Source organism: Alligator sinensis, unplaced genomic scaffold (assembly GCF_000455745.1).
Source record: "Alligator sinensis unplaced genomic scaffold, ASM45574v1 scaffold707_1, whole genome shotgun sequence".
In the NCBI taxonomy this organism is placed as follows: Eukaryota; Metazoa; Chordata; order Crocodylia; family Alligatoridae; genus Alligator; species Alligator sinensis.
In genome coordinates this window covers 298,817-315,446 of record NW_005842065.1, presented here as the reverse complement: position 1 = coordinate 315,446, position 16,630 = coordinate 298,817, and the positions used below count along the sequence as shown (strand labels likewise).

Genomic DNA, 16,630 nt, shown 5'->3' with positions numbered 1-16,630 from the left:
CTGGGGGTCTTCAAGAGGAGGTTGGATATGCATCTAGCTGGGGTCATCTAGACCCAGCAATCTTTCCTGCTTATGCAGGGGTCGGACTTGATGATCTATTGAGGTCCCTTCCGACCCTAACATCTGTGAATCTATGAATCTCTGAATCCTGCCCCGAGCAGTGAGCAGCCTTGTTTGCCACACAGCTCCTGCCATGAGAAAGTACTGTCACAGGCTCCTCTGTCTATGGGCGTCTCTTGAGACTGGGCAACTCGTTACATGTGTGTACACATCCCCCATTCCCTGATCCCAGGAGGAGGGTGGATTTTCTGGTGAGGCCCGGGTTTGGATTTGTCTACATGGCCTTCGGCCTGGGATGCTGGTGCTGGGCCCGATGGGGGCAAGTGGTCAATCAGTCAATCAACCCTAGTGGCATTCGTAGCCTTGGGACCTGAGGCTAAGGCAGGAACTGATTGGATGGCCCAGGGTAGGGGGCAGGTTTTTCCTGAGATCCTTGTCTCTCCAGCAGATGTCTGTGATGGCCAAACAGAGTAGGGGGTCTCTGGGGTGAAATCCCTGCCTCTGGCTCTTCCTATGGTCTCGGTCCCCTTGCTTTGCCTCTCTGAGCTGTAGCTTGTGGCTGTTAAGGGGCACTGACTGGTGGGCAGGTGTCTGGGCGGTGCGTCAGCCATGCCCAGGTTGGCCTTAGAGCCTGGACAGCACCTGGCACAGAGGTGGGGGGGCCTGATCTCTGCATGTTTGTACAGCTCCTGGCACAGTGTGTGATCTTGGTCCCTACAGGCCTGTGCAGCACCTGGCATTGTGAGGAGAGTGCCTTAATGTCTGGAGACTGCCCAGTGCCTGGCACTGAGGTGGGGGGCTTGGTCTCTGTGGATCTGACCAGCATCTGGTGGGGGGGGGCGCGGGGCGGTGTCGGGGTCCTGATATCTGTGGCTCTGTACAGCACCTGGCCTGTGGGTCATCTTGGTCTCTGCTGGCCTGTCCAGTGCCTGGCACTGTGAGGGTAGTGCCTTGGTGTCTGGAGCCAGTACAGCACTTGGTGTGGTGGGGAGAGTGCCTTGGTCTCTGGGGCTGTACAGCACCTAGCACGGAGGTGGGTCAGCTTGGTCTGTATGGATCTGTAAGGCACCTGGCACAGCAGTGTGTTGCCTGATCTCTATGACCCTGTACCGAGCCTGCTGTAGTTAGGGGAGTGCCCTGGTCTCTGTAGGCCTGTACGGTGCCTGGTGCAGAGGTGTGGGATCCTGATCTCTGTGGACCCATACAGTGCCTTGGTCATCTTGGTTTCCATAGGTCTGTGCAGCACCTGGCACATGGGTGGGGGAAGCAACCTGACCTCTGGGGCTTGTGCAGTGCCTGTCTCTATAGGCTTGTCCAGCACTAGGGGGAGAATGCCCTGCTCTCTGAAGCCTGTACAGCACCTGGTGCAGAGACATGGGGTTCAGTCTCTGGATCTGTACAGCACCTGGCACAGGGGTCCTCTTGGTCTCTGCAGGTCTGTCCAGCACCTGGCACTATGAGGGGAGTACCTTGGTTTCTGGGGCTTGTACAGTGCCTTGTGGGTCTGTCCAGCACGTGACATGAAGGTGGGGGGTTTGATCTCTCCAATACTGTACAGCTCCTAGCACAGTGGACGAATCCCCCTGGTCTCTGGGGCTCATACAGCACCTGGCCCCATGGGTCATCTTGGTCTCTGCAGGTCTGTGCAGTGCCTGGCATGGTGTGGGGAGCGCCCTGCTCTCTCACTTGTCCAGTGCCTGGTGCGTGAGCCATTTTGGTCTCTGGAGGCCAGTTCAGTGCTGGTGTAGGCATATGGACTTCTGACCTCTGCAAGTCTGTCCAGCGCCTGGCACATTGGCAGGATTCTCCTGGTTCTGGAACTCGTACAGTGCCTGGTGTGGTGGGTCACCTTGGTATCTATAGGCCTGTGCAGCACCTGGCACCATGAGAGGAGTGCCTTGGTGTCTGGAGTCTGTACAGCACCTGGTGCAGGGGTGGGGGTGTGTGATCTCTGTGGACTTGCATCTGTTGTGGTGGTGTTGTGGTTACAATCTCTGCAGGCTTGTACAGCGCCTGGCACAGTGGGTCATCTTGGTCTCTATAGGTCTGTACAGCACCTGCGTGGTGGTGTGGGACCTGATCTCAGTGGGCTCATGCAGCTCCTGGTGCAGTGTGGGACCTAATCTCAGTGGGTGCGTGCAGTGCCTGGCACACGGACCCAGGGTCCCAATCCCCCTAGGCCCATGCCAGCCGAACCCTCCTTAGCTTTGGTCTGAGCTGGTTTCCCCAAAGAGAAGATTTGGGTCTGCGTTGGGAGCCCGGACCCCTGAGTTCTATTCTGGGGGAGCTGGGAGTAGTGGTTGGAGCTGGTACGGGAGGGGACCCGGACTCCTGAGTTCTCTCCTGGCTCTGGGAAGGGAGTGTGGGGTCTTGTGGGAAATGTAGAGAGACTGGGATTGCAACCAGGGGTTGCCGGGACTCCTGGGTTCCCCTCCCAGCTCTGACAAGTCTCCTGTCAGAGCTGGGAGGGGAACCCAGGAGTCGCGGCTCCCAGACCCCCTGCACCATGATCAGCAAGTGGAGAGGGGGTGCAGGGTGCAGGGCTGGAAAAGGAACCCAGGGCTCTTGGAAGCAGCTGCTTTAACTCCTTGGTTGCCCCTTCCTGGTGCCTCTGGCAGCCCCCTTGGATCAAACCCCTGCGCTCAGAGCTGTAGGTCGGTGCCCATTGCTTTCCTGGGTCCATAGGGTCACCCCAGCTGCCCCTTTAAGAACGTTAACCCCTTTCCTGCTAACCACTGACTGTTCATTTGCATAGGCAAATGAGCTGATTTGACTGTTCAAATGATGGGCCTGCAGTGCAGAGAAAGGTGGGGTGGAGCTAGCAGGGGCAGAAAGGACCCAGGAGTCCAGATTCCAAGCTCCCTGCGCCTCTCCCCTTTCTGTTTCTGTGGAGGAGTGGGGCCTAATGGTTATGGACTGGGGGTGTGGCTTGGAGGGGGTGGGTCCTAGTGGTTAGCAGCAGACAGCTGCTTCTTTGCTTGGCTCTGGGAAGGGCCAGGTGGGTCTGATCCTGGACTCTTGGGTTCTAGCCTCTGGATCACACCTCCCCCAGGCCCGTCCCATTGTCCCCCCTGCACTGGAGCTCCCAGTAGACAGATGTTGGGGGTGGAGGGGACGTCCACAGCCTCTGGTAGTTAGCACTGGTGGGGAGTGGGGTCTACTGGGAAACAGTGCAAAGAGACTGGGATTGCAGCCTGGGCCCAAAGCTAGGAGGGCAACCCAGGAGTCCAGGCATCCAGCATCTCCCCTCAATCAGCAGAACCATCTCAGCAAATGAAGGGGAGTCTCCATCTGCACTTACTGTATTTTCACATTTACCATATGCCCCCCCCCCCCTTCCCGCCCCACAACACTTAGCTGCTGACAATTGGCTTGCCCACTCTGTGCAAGAAACATGGTAAGAGCTGGTTCTGCTTAAGGCTGGGAATGGAGCTGGTTGCCAACAGGATTCCTGGGTTGCTGCAGGGGCAGGAAGCCTGGGGAGTGGGTGTCCCGACCTAGCTAGGGCCCGGCATTGCCAGGTGCCCCTGGGCCCTAGCAGGGAGTTTTGTGTCCTCCCCAGGGCAGCAGGTTCAAGCCAGGCCCCTTGATCTGTCCCCTTGACCCTGTCTGTAGGGCTGGGCACCCCCATGGGGGGGTGGATCTCAGCCCCACGGGGTTCAGGGCCAGTCCATAGATGTCAGGAGGTGAGAGAGGGAGGGCTGTATTATACCCACCACTCCTGGGCACAGGATACATGGTGCAGATCCAGGGTGGTGCCAGTGGCATTTCAGTGAAGAGGCAGGGAGGAGCTGCAGGAATGTGGGGGAACCAGTGTGGCCTGGCTCTGTGTGTGCGTGCTGTGTGTGTAGGTGTGTGAGAGAGTGAGTGTGTGTGCATGCACGTGTATGTGTTGTAGGCACCTGGGTTCTTGATTGTGAGTGTGTGCAGGGTGTCGGACACCTGGGTTCTGCATGTGTGTGCAACTTGGATGCCTTGGTCCTGTGTCTGTGTGTGTGCAGATGCATGTATGCAGGTGTGTGTGTGTCAGATGACTAGGCTGTGCATGTGACCCAGACACCTGGGTCCTGTGCATATGTGTATGTGGGATACCTGGGTCCCAAGTGTGTGCATGCATGCATATGGATGCGTGTGTCCTGGACACCTGGGTTGTGTTTGTGTGTGCATGCATGCTTGTCTCATCTGCCCTGCAGTGGGTTGGGGGTACAAAGTCTGCTGCTGGAGCAGATCACCCAGCCCCTGCTCCCCATGCCCCAGAGAGGGGTGAAAGGGGCCTAGTCCTTGGACCTCCTCCCCAGCTATGCCCAGGGGTGGTACTGTTATGCCCAGGGTGATTGATGCAGTGGAAGGGGCATGACCTGATATTGAAATGACAGGAGGACGGGGAGTGGAGGGGGGGGGGGGGGGGGGGGGGGGGGGGGGGTTAGCCTGGCATCCATGTGGTAGAAGAGGCGTGGCCTGCTATTCATAGGATGGAGGTGTGGCTGGACTCTGATGTGATGGCAGGGGCATGTCCTGATATTCATAGAATCATAGAAAATGAGGGTTGGAAGGGACCTCAGGAGGTCATCTAGTCCAACCCCCTGCTCAAAACAGGACCAGCCCCAACTAGATCATTTCAGTCAAGGCTTTAACTAGCCAGGTCTGAACACCTTCCAAGGATGGAGATGCCACCACCTCTCTGGGTAACCTGTTCCTGTGCTTCACTGCCCTCCTAGTGAGGTTTTTCCTAATATCCAACCTAAACCTCCCTTGCTGCAACTTGAGACTATCATCTGCCACCACTGAGAACAGCTCCATCCTCTTTTGAACCCCCCTTCAGGTAGTTGAAGGCTGCTATTAAATCCCTTTTCAGTTTTCTTCTCCAGACTGAATAAGCCCAGTTCCTTCAGCCTCTTTTCAAAAATCTTGTCCCCCACCCCCTCATCATTTTTGTTGCCCTCCACTGGACTCTCTCCAACTTGTCTGTATCCTTTCTGTAGTGGGGGAGGCCAAAATTAGACACAGTACTCCACATGTGGCCTCACCAGTGCTGAATAGAGGGGAAGAATCACTTCCCTCAATCTGCTGGCAACACTCCTACTAATGCAGCCCAGGATACCATTAGCCTTGGCAGCACACCACTGGCTCACATTCAGCTTATTGTCCAATTTAGCCCCCAGGTCGTTTTCCGCAGAGCTGCTGCCCAGCCAGTCAGCCCTTTGGCTTGTACTGATGCATGGGATTGCTCTGTCCTAAGTGCAGGACTTTGCACTTGTCTTTGTTGAACCTCATGAGATTCCTTTTGGCCCAATCCTCCAAATTGTCTAAATTGCTATGAATCCTAACCCCCCAGCTTCATGTAATCTGCAAACTTGCTGAGGGTGTACTTTATGCCATCTTCCATGTTGTTGATGAAGATATTGAACAAATTAGCCCCAGGACCGACCCCTGGGGCACTCCACTTGATACCAACTGGACATCAAGCCATTGATCCCTACCCATTGAGCCTGACAGTCCAGCCAGCTTTCTGTCCACCTTACAGTCCATCCAACCTATACTTCCTCAGCTTGTTTACAAGAATGCTGTGGGAGATGGTATCAAAAGCCTTGCTAAAGTCAAGGTATATCATGTCCACTGCTTTCCCTCCATCCACAGAGTCAGTCATCTCATCATAGAAAGCAGTCAGATTGGTCAGGCATGACTTACCCATGGTGAATCCATGCTGACTGGTTCTAATCACTTCCTTCTCCAAGTGCTTAGAAATGGATTCCTTGGGCATCTACTCCATGATTTTTCCAGTGACTGAGGTGAGGCTGACTGATCTGTAGTTCCCTGGATCCTTCTCTTTCTTAAAGATGGGCCCTATATTTGTGCTTTTCCAATCATCCAGGATCTTCCCTTTTTTCCACAGTGGCTCTGCAATCACATCAGCCAACTCCCTTAGCACCCTCAGGTGCATCCCATCCAGCCCCATGAACTTGTACATGTCCAGCTTTTCTAAGCAGTCCCCAACTTGTTCTTTCACCACTGAGGACTGCTCACCTCCTCCCCAAACTGTGCTGCCCAGTGCACTAATCTGGGAGCTCACCTTGCCTGTAAAGACCGAGGTAAAAAAGGCATTGAGCACTTCAGCCTTTTCCTCATCATCTGTCACTAGGTTGCCTCCCCCAGTCAGTAAAGGACCCATACATTCCCTGATCTTCCTCTTGTTGCTGACATACTTGTAGAAACCCTTCTTGTTACGTTTCATGGCCCTTGCTAGCTGCAACTCCAATTGTGCCTTGGCCTTCCTGACTTCATCCCTGCGTGCCCGAGCAATGCTCTTATATTCCTCCCTAGTCATCTGTCCAAGCTTCCACTACTTGCCATACTTGCTAGGTTTTCTGCACACCAGGATGGTTTGTTCCTGTGCTCTCAGTTAGGCTTCTTCAAAGTACAGCCAGCTCTCCTGGACTCCTCTCCCCCTCAGACTGGCCTCCCAGGGGATCCTACCCATGCATTCCCCAAGGAAGTTCAACTCTGCTTTTCTGAAGTCCAGGGCCCTTGACGTGATGGGGGCATGGCCTCATGGGGGTTTGATGGAGGGGGTGTGGCCTGACCATCACCTCAGGGGTGGTGTCCTAATATTGACATTTTGAGTTCATGGCCTTATGAGGATGTTAGGGAGGGGATATGGCCTGATGGGACAGATCATGGGGTGTGGTCTGATACCAGATGAGGGCATGGCCTGATGGGGATGTGATGGAGGCAGTGTGGCTTGAGTGCTATGGGGCATGGCGTGATAGTCACGTGATGGAGGGGCATGGCCCACTGCTCATGTGGGGGAGCATGGACTGATATTGACATGACAGGAGGTGTGGCCTGATCTGCATATGATAGAGGGCGTGTGGCCTGCCTGTGACAGATTGGGTGCATGGCCTGATATTGATGGGGGGGCATGGCTGTGGGGGGGTGACACTGGGAGGGTATGGGGGTGGGATTCGGGCCTGCCAAACCTCAGGGCATTGTAGGAAGGTAGCTGTGCTGCCCCAGCACTGATGTAGTCCGTCTGTCCATCCATCCCCCCAGGACCAGTTCGACATCATTGAACATCACACCCAGTGGGGTCTCGACCTGGCTGAGAAGTACATCAAGTTCGTCAAGGAGCGGACAGAGATCGAGCAGGCCTATGCCAAGCAGTTGAGGTAGGGGCAGGGGTCCAAGGGCGCAGGGGTCGTAACCACTCCTGGACCAGGATGCCTAGGCTCCTGCCGCCAGTGAGAACAGAGCTACAGGGGCTCAGGATGCCGGGTTCTACACCAGCTCTGGGGATGGGTTGGAGCAGGAAAGGTGGGAGCCAGGATGCCTGGGATCCCTGTCTTGCATTTAGGAGGAGAGGGGGGCCCAGGACTCCTGGGTGGGTGGGTGGATTAAGTCACTCCCCTGTGGCATGTCAGGTCATGGCCCCATGGAGGGTGGGGGGAACCAGTTGTATCAGAACTGTGGTCCTCAGGTCCTGTTCCATGCCTTGTCACTGACCTCAGGTCTCTCTGCGCCCATCATATGGGCACCTTTGCCCTGACCCTGGAGAATCCTCCCATAGTAGTATGGGGCCTCTGACACATGCTAGGGTCCTTCTCTCCACTTCCTCCCCTTGGTGGGGGGATGGAGATGGGAGCCTGGATACAAGCTTGCTTTTCTTCTTGGTGGTGTGGAAAGCAAGAGCCTGGGTTTGCTGTGCCTCCCCACCCCACTTCCAGAGCTGGGATGGAACCCAGGTATCCAGGCTCCCAGCTCCATCACTGGATAATAGGTTTGAATCCCCTTGTGTTTAGTTCTAGGAGGACAGCAGAGTTCACTGTTACTGTGGGGAGGGGCTGGGAGCCAGGACACCTGGGTTCTTTCCTAGTTCGGAGTGGTGTTTGGCAGGTTAGAGCAGTGGGGGCTGGGAGCCTGGACTCCTGTGATCTTTTTTAGGCAGGATGGTGTGGGGGAGGAGAGGGGGCTGCCTGGGAGTTTTGTCTAGGCTGTTTTTAGCTTTGACTTCTCGTTTCCAGGAGCCTGGTGAAAAAATATCTGCCCAAGCGCAATGTGAGAGAGGATCTGGAAGCCAAGTAAGTGTCGGCATGTCTTGGGCCTGATGTGGGGACAGGCAGATGGATGGACCTGCCCCAGACTCAGCAGCATTTGAGCAGTCAGGGGCTGGGTCTATGGCATGGGGTGTAGGGGCTTTCGATCCAGCCTGGAGGCCTTACCTGGACTCACTGGGTCCATTTTGGGAGAAGTGGGAGTGGATCTTTGGACTGTGAGAGGGAGGAGGGCAGGCTAAGGGGCTCGGCAGGCCCTGGCTATCTGTGATGACCTCATCACGATAGATTTGCCTCACCCCCCACCCCGTGATGACCTCATCACAATGGACCTCACCTCCATGGTGATGCCCCCCCTCGTGATGACCTCATCCTGATGGCCCCCCCCCATGGTAATCTCATCATGATGGATTCCCCTCTCCCCTGATAACAGCATTGTTATCTTCTGTGCCATTGACCTTATCGTGGTGGACCCCCCATGTTGACCTCATCACAATAGACCCTCCCCACGACACCCTCATGATGGATTTCCCTGCCCTGGACTTCTTCTTGTTGACTCCCCCTTGATGATCTCATCACAATAGATCCTCACACCAAATCCTTCCTCCCACAACCTCATGACAGTGACCCCCCTCTCTTGATGACCTCATCACATTGGCCCCATAACAAGCCCCCAGCCCTCAACTGGGTTCCTGTGGCTGGAGGGCGCCCCCTACTGGCCAGGCAGGGCATTGCATCCAAGCCTCCAACCCTGGGGCAGGAGCAGGTGTGTGAGGGGGTGTGTTTTGGAGCCAGATCAAGGCTTTACTGCCCCCCAAGCCCCTTCATGGGACTGAAGATCCCATGTCATGGCTCTTGTGGAATATGACTGTTCCCGCAAAGGTGGTGGGCTGTGGCTGGGCAGCCATGGCTCCTTGAGCTGACCCTTGGTTCTTTTTGCCCCTCTTTGTCCAGGTTTTGCCAATACCAGGCTTTCCTGCAGGTGGTGAAGGAGCTGAATGACCTGGCTGGGCAGAGGGAGGTGGTGGCTGAGAACCTCACGACGTGCATCTGTGTGGAGCTCTCCAAGTACATCCAGGAGCTCAAGCAGGAGAGGAAAGCGGTTGGTGGCTCTTTGGGGCTGGGCGGGAGGGACAACCCCCTTGTCCTTTGCTGGGATCTTGGGGAAGATGTCGGGGGGTGGACACCGAGGGAGGTGGTGAGATTTTCATCTTTGGAAGGGCTTGTGGGGAGGTTGGAGAAATGTTGGGTGAGGGGGGACCTGGGGGTAGCCAGGTGTGTGCACTGCTGGGGCTGTCTCCTGGGCTTCTGAGTTTTGGTGGTTGGTTGGATGGAGCACTCTACCCACCTCATTGACCTCACTGTGATCACCCACCTGTGGACCTCATCATGATGACCCCCCCAGTGACCTCATCATGATGTCCCCTTTTGCTTTTACCATGATGGACTCCTCCAGTGGTCGTATCACCATAATGACCTCCCTGTTAACCTCCTCATGATGGACTCCCTGTTGCTTTTACCATGGTGGACCCCCACCCCTTGATGACCTCCTTGTTGACCACATTGCATTGAACCCCTGATGCCCTTATGATGACCTTCTTGATGACCTTATTGTGATAGACACCCTGTTGCTCTTACCATGATGGACCTGCCCCCATTGGCCTAATCATGATGATGCCTCTAACCTTATTGTGGTGGACCCCCCTTGACCTCATCATGATGACTTTATCATGATGGATCCCCTCATGATGATCTCATCATAACACAGGAATGAATTTATCCTCCTCCTGTTGTTACAGGGAATTGGGAAGAGGGGTCTCTGCAGTGCATTGAACCCTCCTGGCATCTTCCGGACCCTTCCAGTCCTCAGCCCTTGACTTTCCCTGGGAGCTCAACACTGGCTGGGAAGTGTGGCAGCAGGGGAGCAGTGGCAATACTGCCACCTCATGCAGCCACCAAAATCCCAAACCCCATGGGGGAGAGGGGGTTGGACCTAGGGCAGGCCCCTTTCCTCTGTCCAGCCAAATCAGGGCATAGCCAGGCCTCTTCCTCCTGTGGGCCTGGATCATGCCCCCTTCCCATTGCAGGGCCAGGCTGGGTCTGGGCCAAGTCTTCTCCTCTCTCTCCCCCCCCATGACTGGATTGGGGCTGAGCTGCCCCCACTCTACATGCCGGATGGGGCCCTACCACGCCCATCCCAGCTGCCAGATTGGGTCCACTGGCGGGATCAAGCCTGTGGAGGGATCAGGCCCTGCCCATCCAGTTGAGCTTCATTGGTGTAGGAAACTCTGACTGTTTTGAACTGACGGCCTGTTGGGTTTCATTTGCTAGGGACCTAGTGCAAAGGGGGAGGAGGTGGGCTGTCTGCTCCTGGCCCCGCCTTTGTTAGGCACCCCACCCTGACTAGAGCGCTGCCCTGTCTTTTGCTCGGGAGGGTTTGGATAGGGCTGATACAGTCTGGAGCATGGGGCTGGGTTGGATGGGACCCTGGAGGGCCCAGTGTGCTCTGATCCATCTGGGATCCTTTGAGAGGCCCTATGCAAGGCTGGCATGGCTGGTAGCTATGCAGCAGGGAAAAGATGGAGACCTAACTCCCTTCCCCCCAAAACCTCCCCACAGCACTTCCAGGAGGGGCGACGTGCCCAGCAGCAGCTGGAGAACTCCTTCAAGCTCTTGGATAATGTGAGTGTCCCGCAAACCCCTGGGATCAGGCCTCTGCCCTTCCCCTTCCCCTTGACCTTCCAACCTTATTCCCAGGAGCCCCTGGCCCTGGCTCAGGGGCTGGGATCCAGCTGTGCTGGGTGGGCTGGGACTTCCTGAACATCTGCTGGAGGGAGAGGGAGGGAGGGAAAGGAAAACCAGAGCCTTGATTCAAGGAGAAAGAGGGTACTTTATTTTGTCCTCTTTGTTGAGGGTGAATCCGGGTAGGGGGCTGTGGCTGACACAGGAGGGTCTCTGGGTGCATGGTGCAAGGTAGATCGGGGAGAGAATGGAAAGCAGAGCAGGCAAACGAGGCATGGGGTGTAGAGCAGGGAGTAGAAAGCAGAGTGGCTGATGGGGCAGGGAGCTGAAAGCAGAACAGTGGATGGGGCAGGGCTCAGCCGTCCTGCCCCCAACTTCCCCCACACTCCTTCCTCTTCCCTACCCAGAGCAAGAGGAAGTTTGAGCGTGACTGCCGGGAGGCAGAGAAGGCACTGCTTACGGCTGAGCGTCTGGACCAGGACATCAATGCCACCAAGGCCGATGTGGAGAAGGTGGGAACCTGCTCTCTCTCTCCCTCCCTGTAGCCCAGGGGGTAGTGGCCAGGGTAGGGGGCACCACAGACCCCCTCCCCGCACCAATGCCCTCAGCCAGGTCCCAGTTATTGCATTGCCATGGGGTGAGCTGTGTGTTCCGCTGGGGGTTTGTACAGCTCCTGGCATGGCCAAGCCAGGCCAGCCAGGGGGGTTAGGTGGGAGGAGCTGGGGTCTTTCCAGGCCCCCACAGCTGACGATGTTGGTCCCACAGGCCAAGCAGCAAGCTCATGTGCGGGGCCACATGGCAGAGGAGAGCAAGAATGAGTACGCTGCCTGCCTGCAGCACTTCAACCAGGACCAGAGCCGCTTCTATTTCCTGGAGATGCCCCAGATCTTCAATGTAAGGCCCTGGCCCCCTACTCTAGGCCCTGCTCCCCTTGGCTATACCCCACCACCCTGTTGAGGGCCCTGCCGTCTCGATTAGAGCTCTGCCCTGCCCCACTGATGCCCCAGTGATTAGATCCCAGGCTCACCCGCTTTGGTTAGGCCCTGCCCCTCCATAGTTAGAGCCCAATCCTCCCCTCCCTCTTTTGCTAGGGCCCCGCACTCTTTGCTAGGATTCCACTCCCTTGATTAGAGCCCAGTCCTCACTCTCCTCTTCCAGGTAGTGTCCCATGCCCCTTTGGGGATAGGGCAGGGGGCACAGGGCAGGGAGCAGAAAGCAGAGCAGCTGATGGGGCAGGGAGCACAGTAGGTGTGATGAGTTTGGCATGTCTCAGCCTTGCGAGGGGAGTGGGGATGATGGGACCGTGGGGGCCTCAGTGGAGCTTTCGGGGTCCCCCCTGCCCCCCAGAAGCTGCAGGAGATGGATGAGCGGCGGACAGCACGGCTGCGTGAGGGCTATGGGCTGTTCTCGGAGACGGAGCGGCAGGTGATGCCCATCGTGGGCAAGTGTCTGGAAGGCATGAAGGTGGCTGCTGAGGCCGTGGATGAGAAGAGTGTGAGTGGGGCGGGGCAGGGGGAGCCCCAGATGCTTGGGTTCGGGATCCTGGCACTGGGAGAGGACAAAGGTGGGCCTGGAGGCCTGGGTTCACTCCCTGGCACTGGGGGGGCGGGGGTGGCAGTGGGGGTTGGAGCAGCTGGAGCTGGAGACCCGGATGCTTGGGTTTGCTCCCCAGCTCTGGGACATGAGGTTAGAGCATAGGAGGCTGGAAGCCAGATCTCCTGGGTTCTCTTCCCCTGTTATGGGGATGGTGGGGGTGGAGGGTTGGAGCACAGGGGGCTGGGAGCCTGGACACCTGGGTTCTATCCCCCACACTGGAAAGGCGGGGTTAGAGCAGAGGTCTGGGAACCTGGACCCTTGGATCTGTCTCAGGTCTGGGAGGGGCGTAGGGTCTGATGGTTAGTGAAGGGGGACCCGGAAGCCTGGACTCCTGGGTTCTCTTCCTTGTCCTGCTGGAGTGCGGGGTGGTGCAGCCTGTTTTGGGGGGGTGCAGCCCATTTTGGGGGCATGGAGCCTCCCCTTTAGCAGGGGCAGTTCCAGGGAGGGCGGGGTTGGACATTTCCCTCGGGGGCTCTGATCCGTAGGACTCCCAGCTGCTGATTGAGCTGCACAAGTCTGGCTTTGAGCGCCCAGGAGACGTGGAGTTTGAGGACTTCAGCCAGCCCATGAACCGTGCCTCGTCCGACAGCAGCCTGGGCACCCCACGTGGCCCCTCAGATGTCCGGCTGGACCCTCGCCTGCTGGGCAAGAACAAGGCCAAGCGCTGGCCTTTCAGCAAAAAGAACAAGGTAGGAGAGGCCAGGGGCTAGGCTGCACCCCGCAACGGTGTCTCCCTGGGCTTTCACTTATTCTGGGCTAGGGAGTAAACAGACCAGCTGCTACCCTAGGCTGTGTCTGTGTTATAGCACCCCCAGTCACCAGGTGGTGCTGAAAGCTTGAGTCCTTCCTTCTTCCGCATCCCCCATGGGTACATGGCAGGGAGCAGGGACTTGCCTCTGGCCCCAAGGGTTCCCGGGATAGCTGCCGATGCACAGCACTTATCCCAGTGTAAACCTGCCCCGATTCACTGGGCTTAATTCAAGGCTTGGACTCCTCTTCCCAGCACCGGGGCAGAGAACCCAGGAGTCCGGGATCCCAGCCGCTGCAGCACTGAGCCCCACTCTCCTCCCAACACTGGAGAGAAGAACCCAGGAGTCCTGACTCCCTGATGCTGCTCTAACCACTGAACTCTGCTCCCTCCCCCCAGAACTGGGCAGAGAACCCAGGCATCCGGGCTCCTGTCATGTTCTAACCACTGGGCCCCGCTCCTTTCCTCTGGAGCTGTGTGGGGAACCCAGGCCTCCTGGCTCCTTGAGGCTGCTCTAACCACCAGACCCCGCTTCCCCCAGACCTGGACAGAGAACACAGGTGCCTGGGCCCCCAGCCTTGCTCTAACCACTGGATCCCCCTCCCTCCAGAGCTGTGTGGGTAACCTAGGCTCCCTGAGGCTGCTCTAACTACTGGACCCCACTCCTTTTTCAGATCTGGCCTTAACCCACCTAACCCCATGTTCTAGGTAGGGGGAAGACCCAGCTGCCCCTCTCCCCCCCACATCTGTCTTGGCTGGAGCCATATATGCCCTGCCCTCTATGCTGCATCACCTGTCACTCATGGCAGACTCCACCCCCTTCCCCTGGCTGCCTCTGCTGTGCACCCCCCACCCCCTTCCAGCTCCTCTGGTCCTTATGACTCATGCCCCGGATGCCCCACCCTGTCATTTGCCAATCAGAACAGCCCGTTCCTGGCTCCAGGCTCCCTTGCCAGGTGGCTTTTTTGTATAACCTTCTCTTGCTTCCTCCTTAAGCAGCAGTTAGGGTCTGGGCTGGTTTGGAGGGTGGGAAGGGCATGATTTGGGCCTCCTCTTGCCTGGGACTGGGCCAATGGCTCCTTAAGCCAAGGTTGTTCCCAGCATGGTGGGCAGGGGTATGATGGGAAATCCCTGCCCCTTCCCTGTGACTTACTCCCTCCCCACCCACCTGCTGGCCCCAGCCCCTGCCACAACCTCTTCCCCCCCTCCCGTCCTGTCTTTTCTGTGCCTCCATCCTATGTGTCTTTCACCTTTGTGTTGCCCCTAGAGATTCTCCTCCCCCCTTGGGGAACAGCCTGGGTTGGGGCTAGAACTTGTGTTGGGCTGGGAGAGACTGGGTAGGATGGGGCAGGTGAATGCTGTGGCTAGTAGTAGGTGGCTTGGGGCTATCTGGGTTGCCCAGCAGAAAGAAGGAACTCTATGTAGACCTGTTCCCATCCTAACTACTCCAAGAGTACTGTAATTTCAAATATACACATGCCTCCTGAATAAGACCTGTCCCTGTTTTTGGGCACTGAAAACAGAAGGAAGGGGGTTTCCAGCCACAAAGGACAGGGACCTGGCTTGTTCCCTGTCCCCACCCCATTTCCTGTTGAGGCAACAGCTAGGATTTTTTAAACCTTTTAATTGCTGAATTAGGAGCAGCTGTGGACAGCTCAGCCAAAAGCTGAAACCCCAGCTGCTGCTGAAACCTAGACTCCATTGCAGGGGAGGGGGGACTAAAATTTTGTAAAGAGCTAAAAGCAGCAGCGCTGTGATTTAGGGGAGAGACCGGGATTAGCTCATGGAGGACAGCGACATTGCCAGGGAAAGGCTAGCTTGATTAGTAGAACATTAAGAAAGGAGATTGGGTTGTTAGCAGCCCTGGATGGAAGAGCAATTAGCAGGACTCAGCTTTGAATGAGCAATGAAGTCCATTGACTCCCTGAATAGAAATGCCACTGGTGCTTCCCGAGTTAAGCCCCATGTCCCAGTTTTGGAAGGCAATTTTTTGGCGTGTGGTATGCGAGTATATATGGTATATATGTAAGCATATATGGCAAATGCAGTCTTTATTTATACAGTCTTATACAGTAGATACGGTATTTTCTACTGGGAGCGGGGGGCAATTCAGTGCCCCTTTGCTCCCACTCCAGCTGCTGTGGGGGGCCCACAGGGGGCTTGGATGTACCCCCTACCCCTTTTCCCCTCTCCTACCCCAGAGGAGTCTGGCTCACATTGGCTTCCTGCTTTGCTCTGTGCATGAACTAAAACACCTCCTGCTTCCCCCCCTCCCGGCCCTGCCTCCTGCTTGGGAGAGGGGCTCCAGCCTGGACTGCCAGACCAAACAGAGCTGGGATTTAGGGTGGACCCCTTGGCCCTATTCTCCCCCCACCCCCCATCAGGGCATGTTGGAGGGAGGGGCAGCAGTTGCTGGGCAATTTGGGTAAGACTCCCCTGCCTACCATATTATTTTGTCTATAACACGCTCCTGGAATATAATCCATCTTGTCCTGCTCCCTTGGCCTGCTGCAACCTCCCTCCATGAGTGGTGGATGCTGTTCTTACCGTATCTCCTGCATATAATCCACACACCAATTTCCAGCAGCTTTTTTTGGGAGGAAAAACTGCATGTTGCTTGCGAGAAAATATGGTATTGTGGAATGGGGTAGAGGATCCAGCTCCTTCCTCTGGTTGGGCCCCCAGACCCTTTCCCAGAGGAGTGCGGGCAATATTTGGAAGAAGGAGAGATGGGGGGGGTGTAAATGTGACATTCTCCTCACCTGTTCCCACCCCCTCCCCCCCCATGCCCCAGAGGGGTATATGGGAAGAGATTTTGCACCCCCTCCCCCGTAGTTTTCTCAGCAGATGGGAGGGGGTAGGGGCCAGGAATACCATTGGGATTGGGTCCTGGCTGGAGTCTGTGCAGCTCACAGCCTCGTGGGACTTGTAGTCCATTGGGGTGATGCTCCCTCAGACTTCTCCCATAGACTGGAACTACTGCTCCCATGAGCCTTTGTGCTCTCCCCTCATGGCACCTCTGGGGGTCATCAGGGCTCCTGGGAGGGACCAGCATAGCTCCTACTCACCAAGTGGCTCCAGGTGGGACTGGTCCTGTCCAGCGTCCTAGGGGCCATTACACACCCTGGTCCCATTGCCGTGGCCCAGCGGTCGGCCCCTGTTGCCCTCTGCTGGCTGGTGGCTCCTCTGGCCCCTCTCGCCCCCTGCTGGTGGGTGGTGGTATTGCTGCTTGTCTCCCTCCCCCTGTTTTTTTGCCCCCCTCCCCCATTTTTTGCCCCTCCTTCTGTGTTTTTGCCCCCTCCATCCCCCATTTTTGCCCACGCTGGGTGTGGTTTTATTTCTGTGTGCCTCTATTTCCTGCGTCTCTGCCTTTCTTTGGTTTTCTTACAGCAATTTCTTCCCTCCCATGTGTGTCCATGTGTTTCCCCCACCAATG

At 56.7% G+C, this 16,630-nt stretch overlaps 1 protein-coding gene across 1 annotated transcript in view; it reads left to right on the top strand.

Moving 5' to 3' along the window:
- Positions 1 to 7,083: 7,083 nt before the first annotated feature.
- TRIP10 (thyroid hormone receptor interactor 10) overlaps positions 7,084 to 16,630 on the top strand; it is a gene marked incomplete at its 5' end in the record, with an annotated part of 15,555 nt that continues 6,008 nt past the window's right edge. Inside the window, 8 exons of the mRNA XM_025203954.1 lie at positions 7,084 to 7,226; positions 8,079 to 8,135; positions 9,063 to 9,210; positions 10,728 to 10,790; positions 11,258 to 11,362; positions 11,616 to 11,744; positions 12,198 to 12,344; positions 12,932 to 13,135. Of these exons, the coding sequence (XP_025059739.1) occupies positions 7,084 to 7,226; positions 8,079 to 8,135; positions 9,063 to 9,210; positions 10,728 to 10,790; positions 11,258 to 11,362; positions 11,616 to 11,744; positions 12,198 to 12,344; positions 12,932 to 13,135 (996 nt within the window). The remainder of the gene's footprint in view (positions 7,227 to 8,078; positions 8,136 to 9,062; positions 9,211 to 10,727; positions 10,791 to 11,257; positions 11,363 to 11,615; positions 11,745 to 12,197; positions 12,345 to 12,931; positions 13,136 to 16,630) is intronic.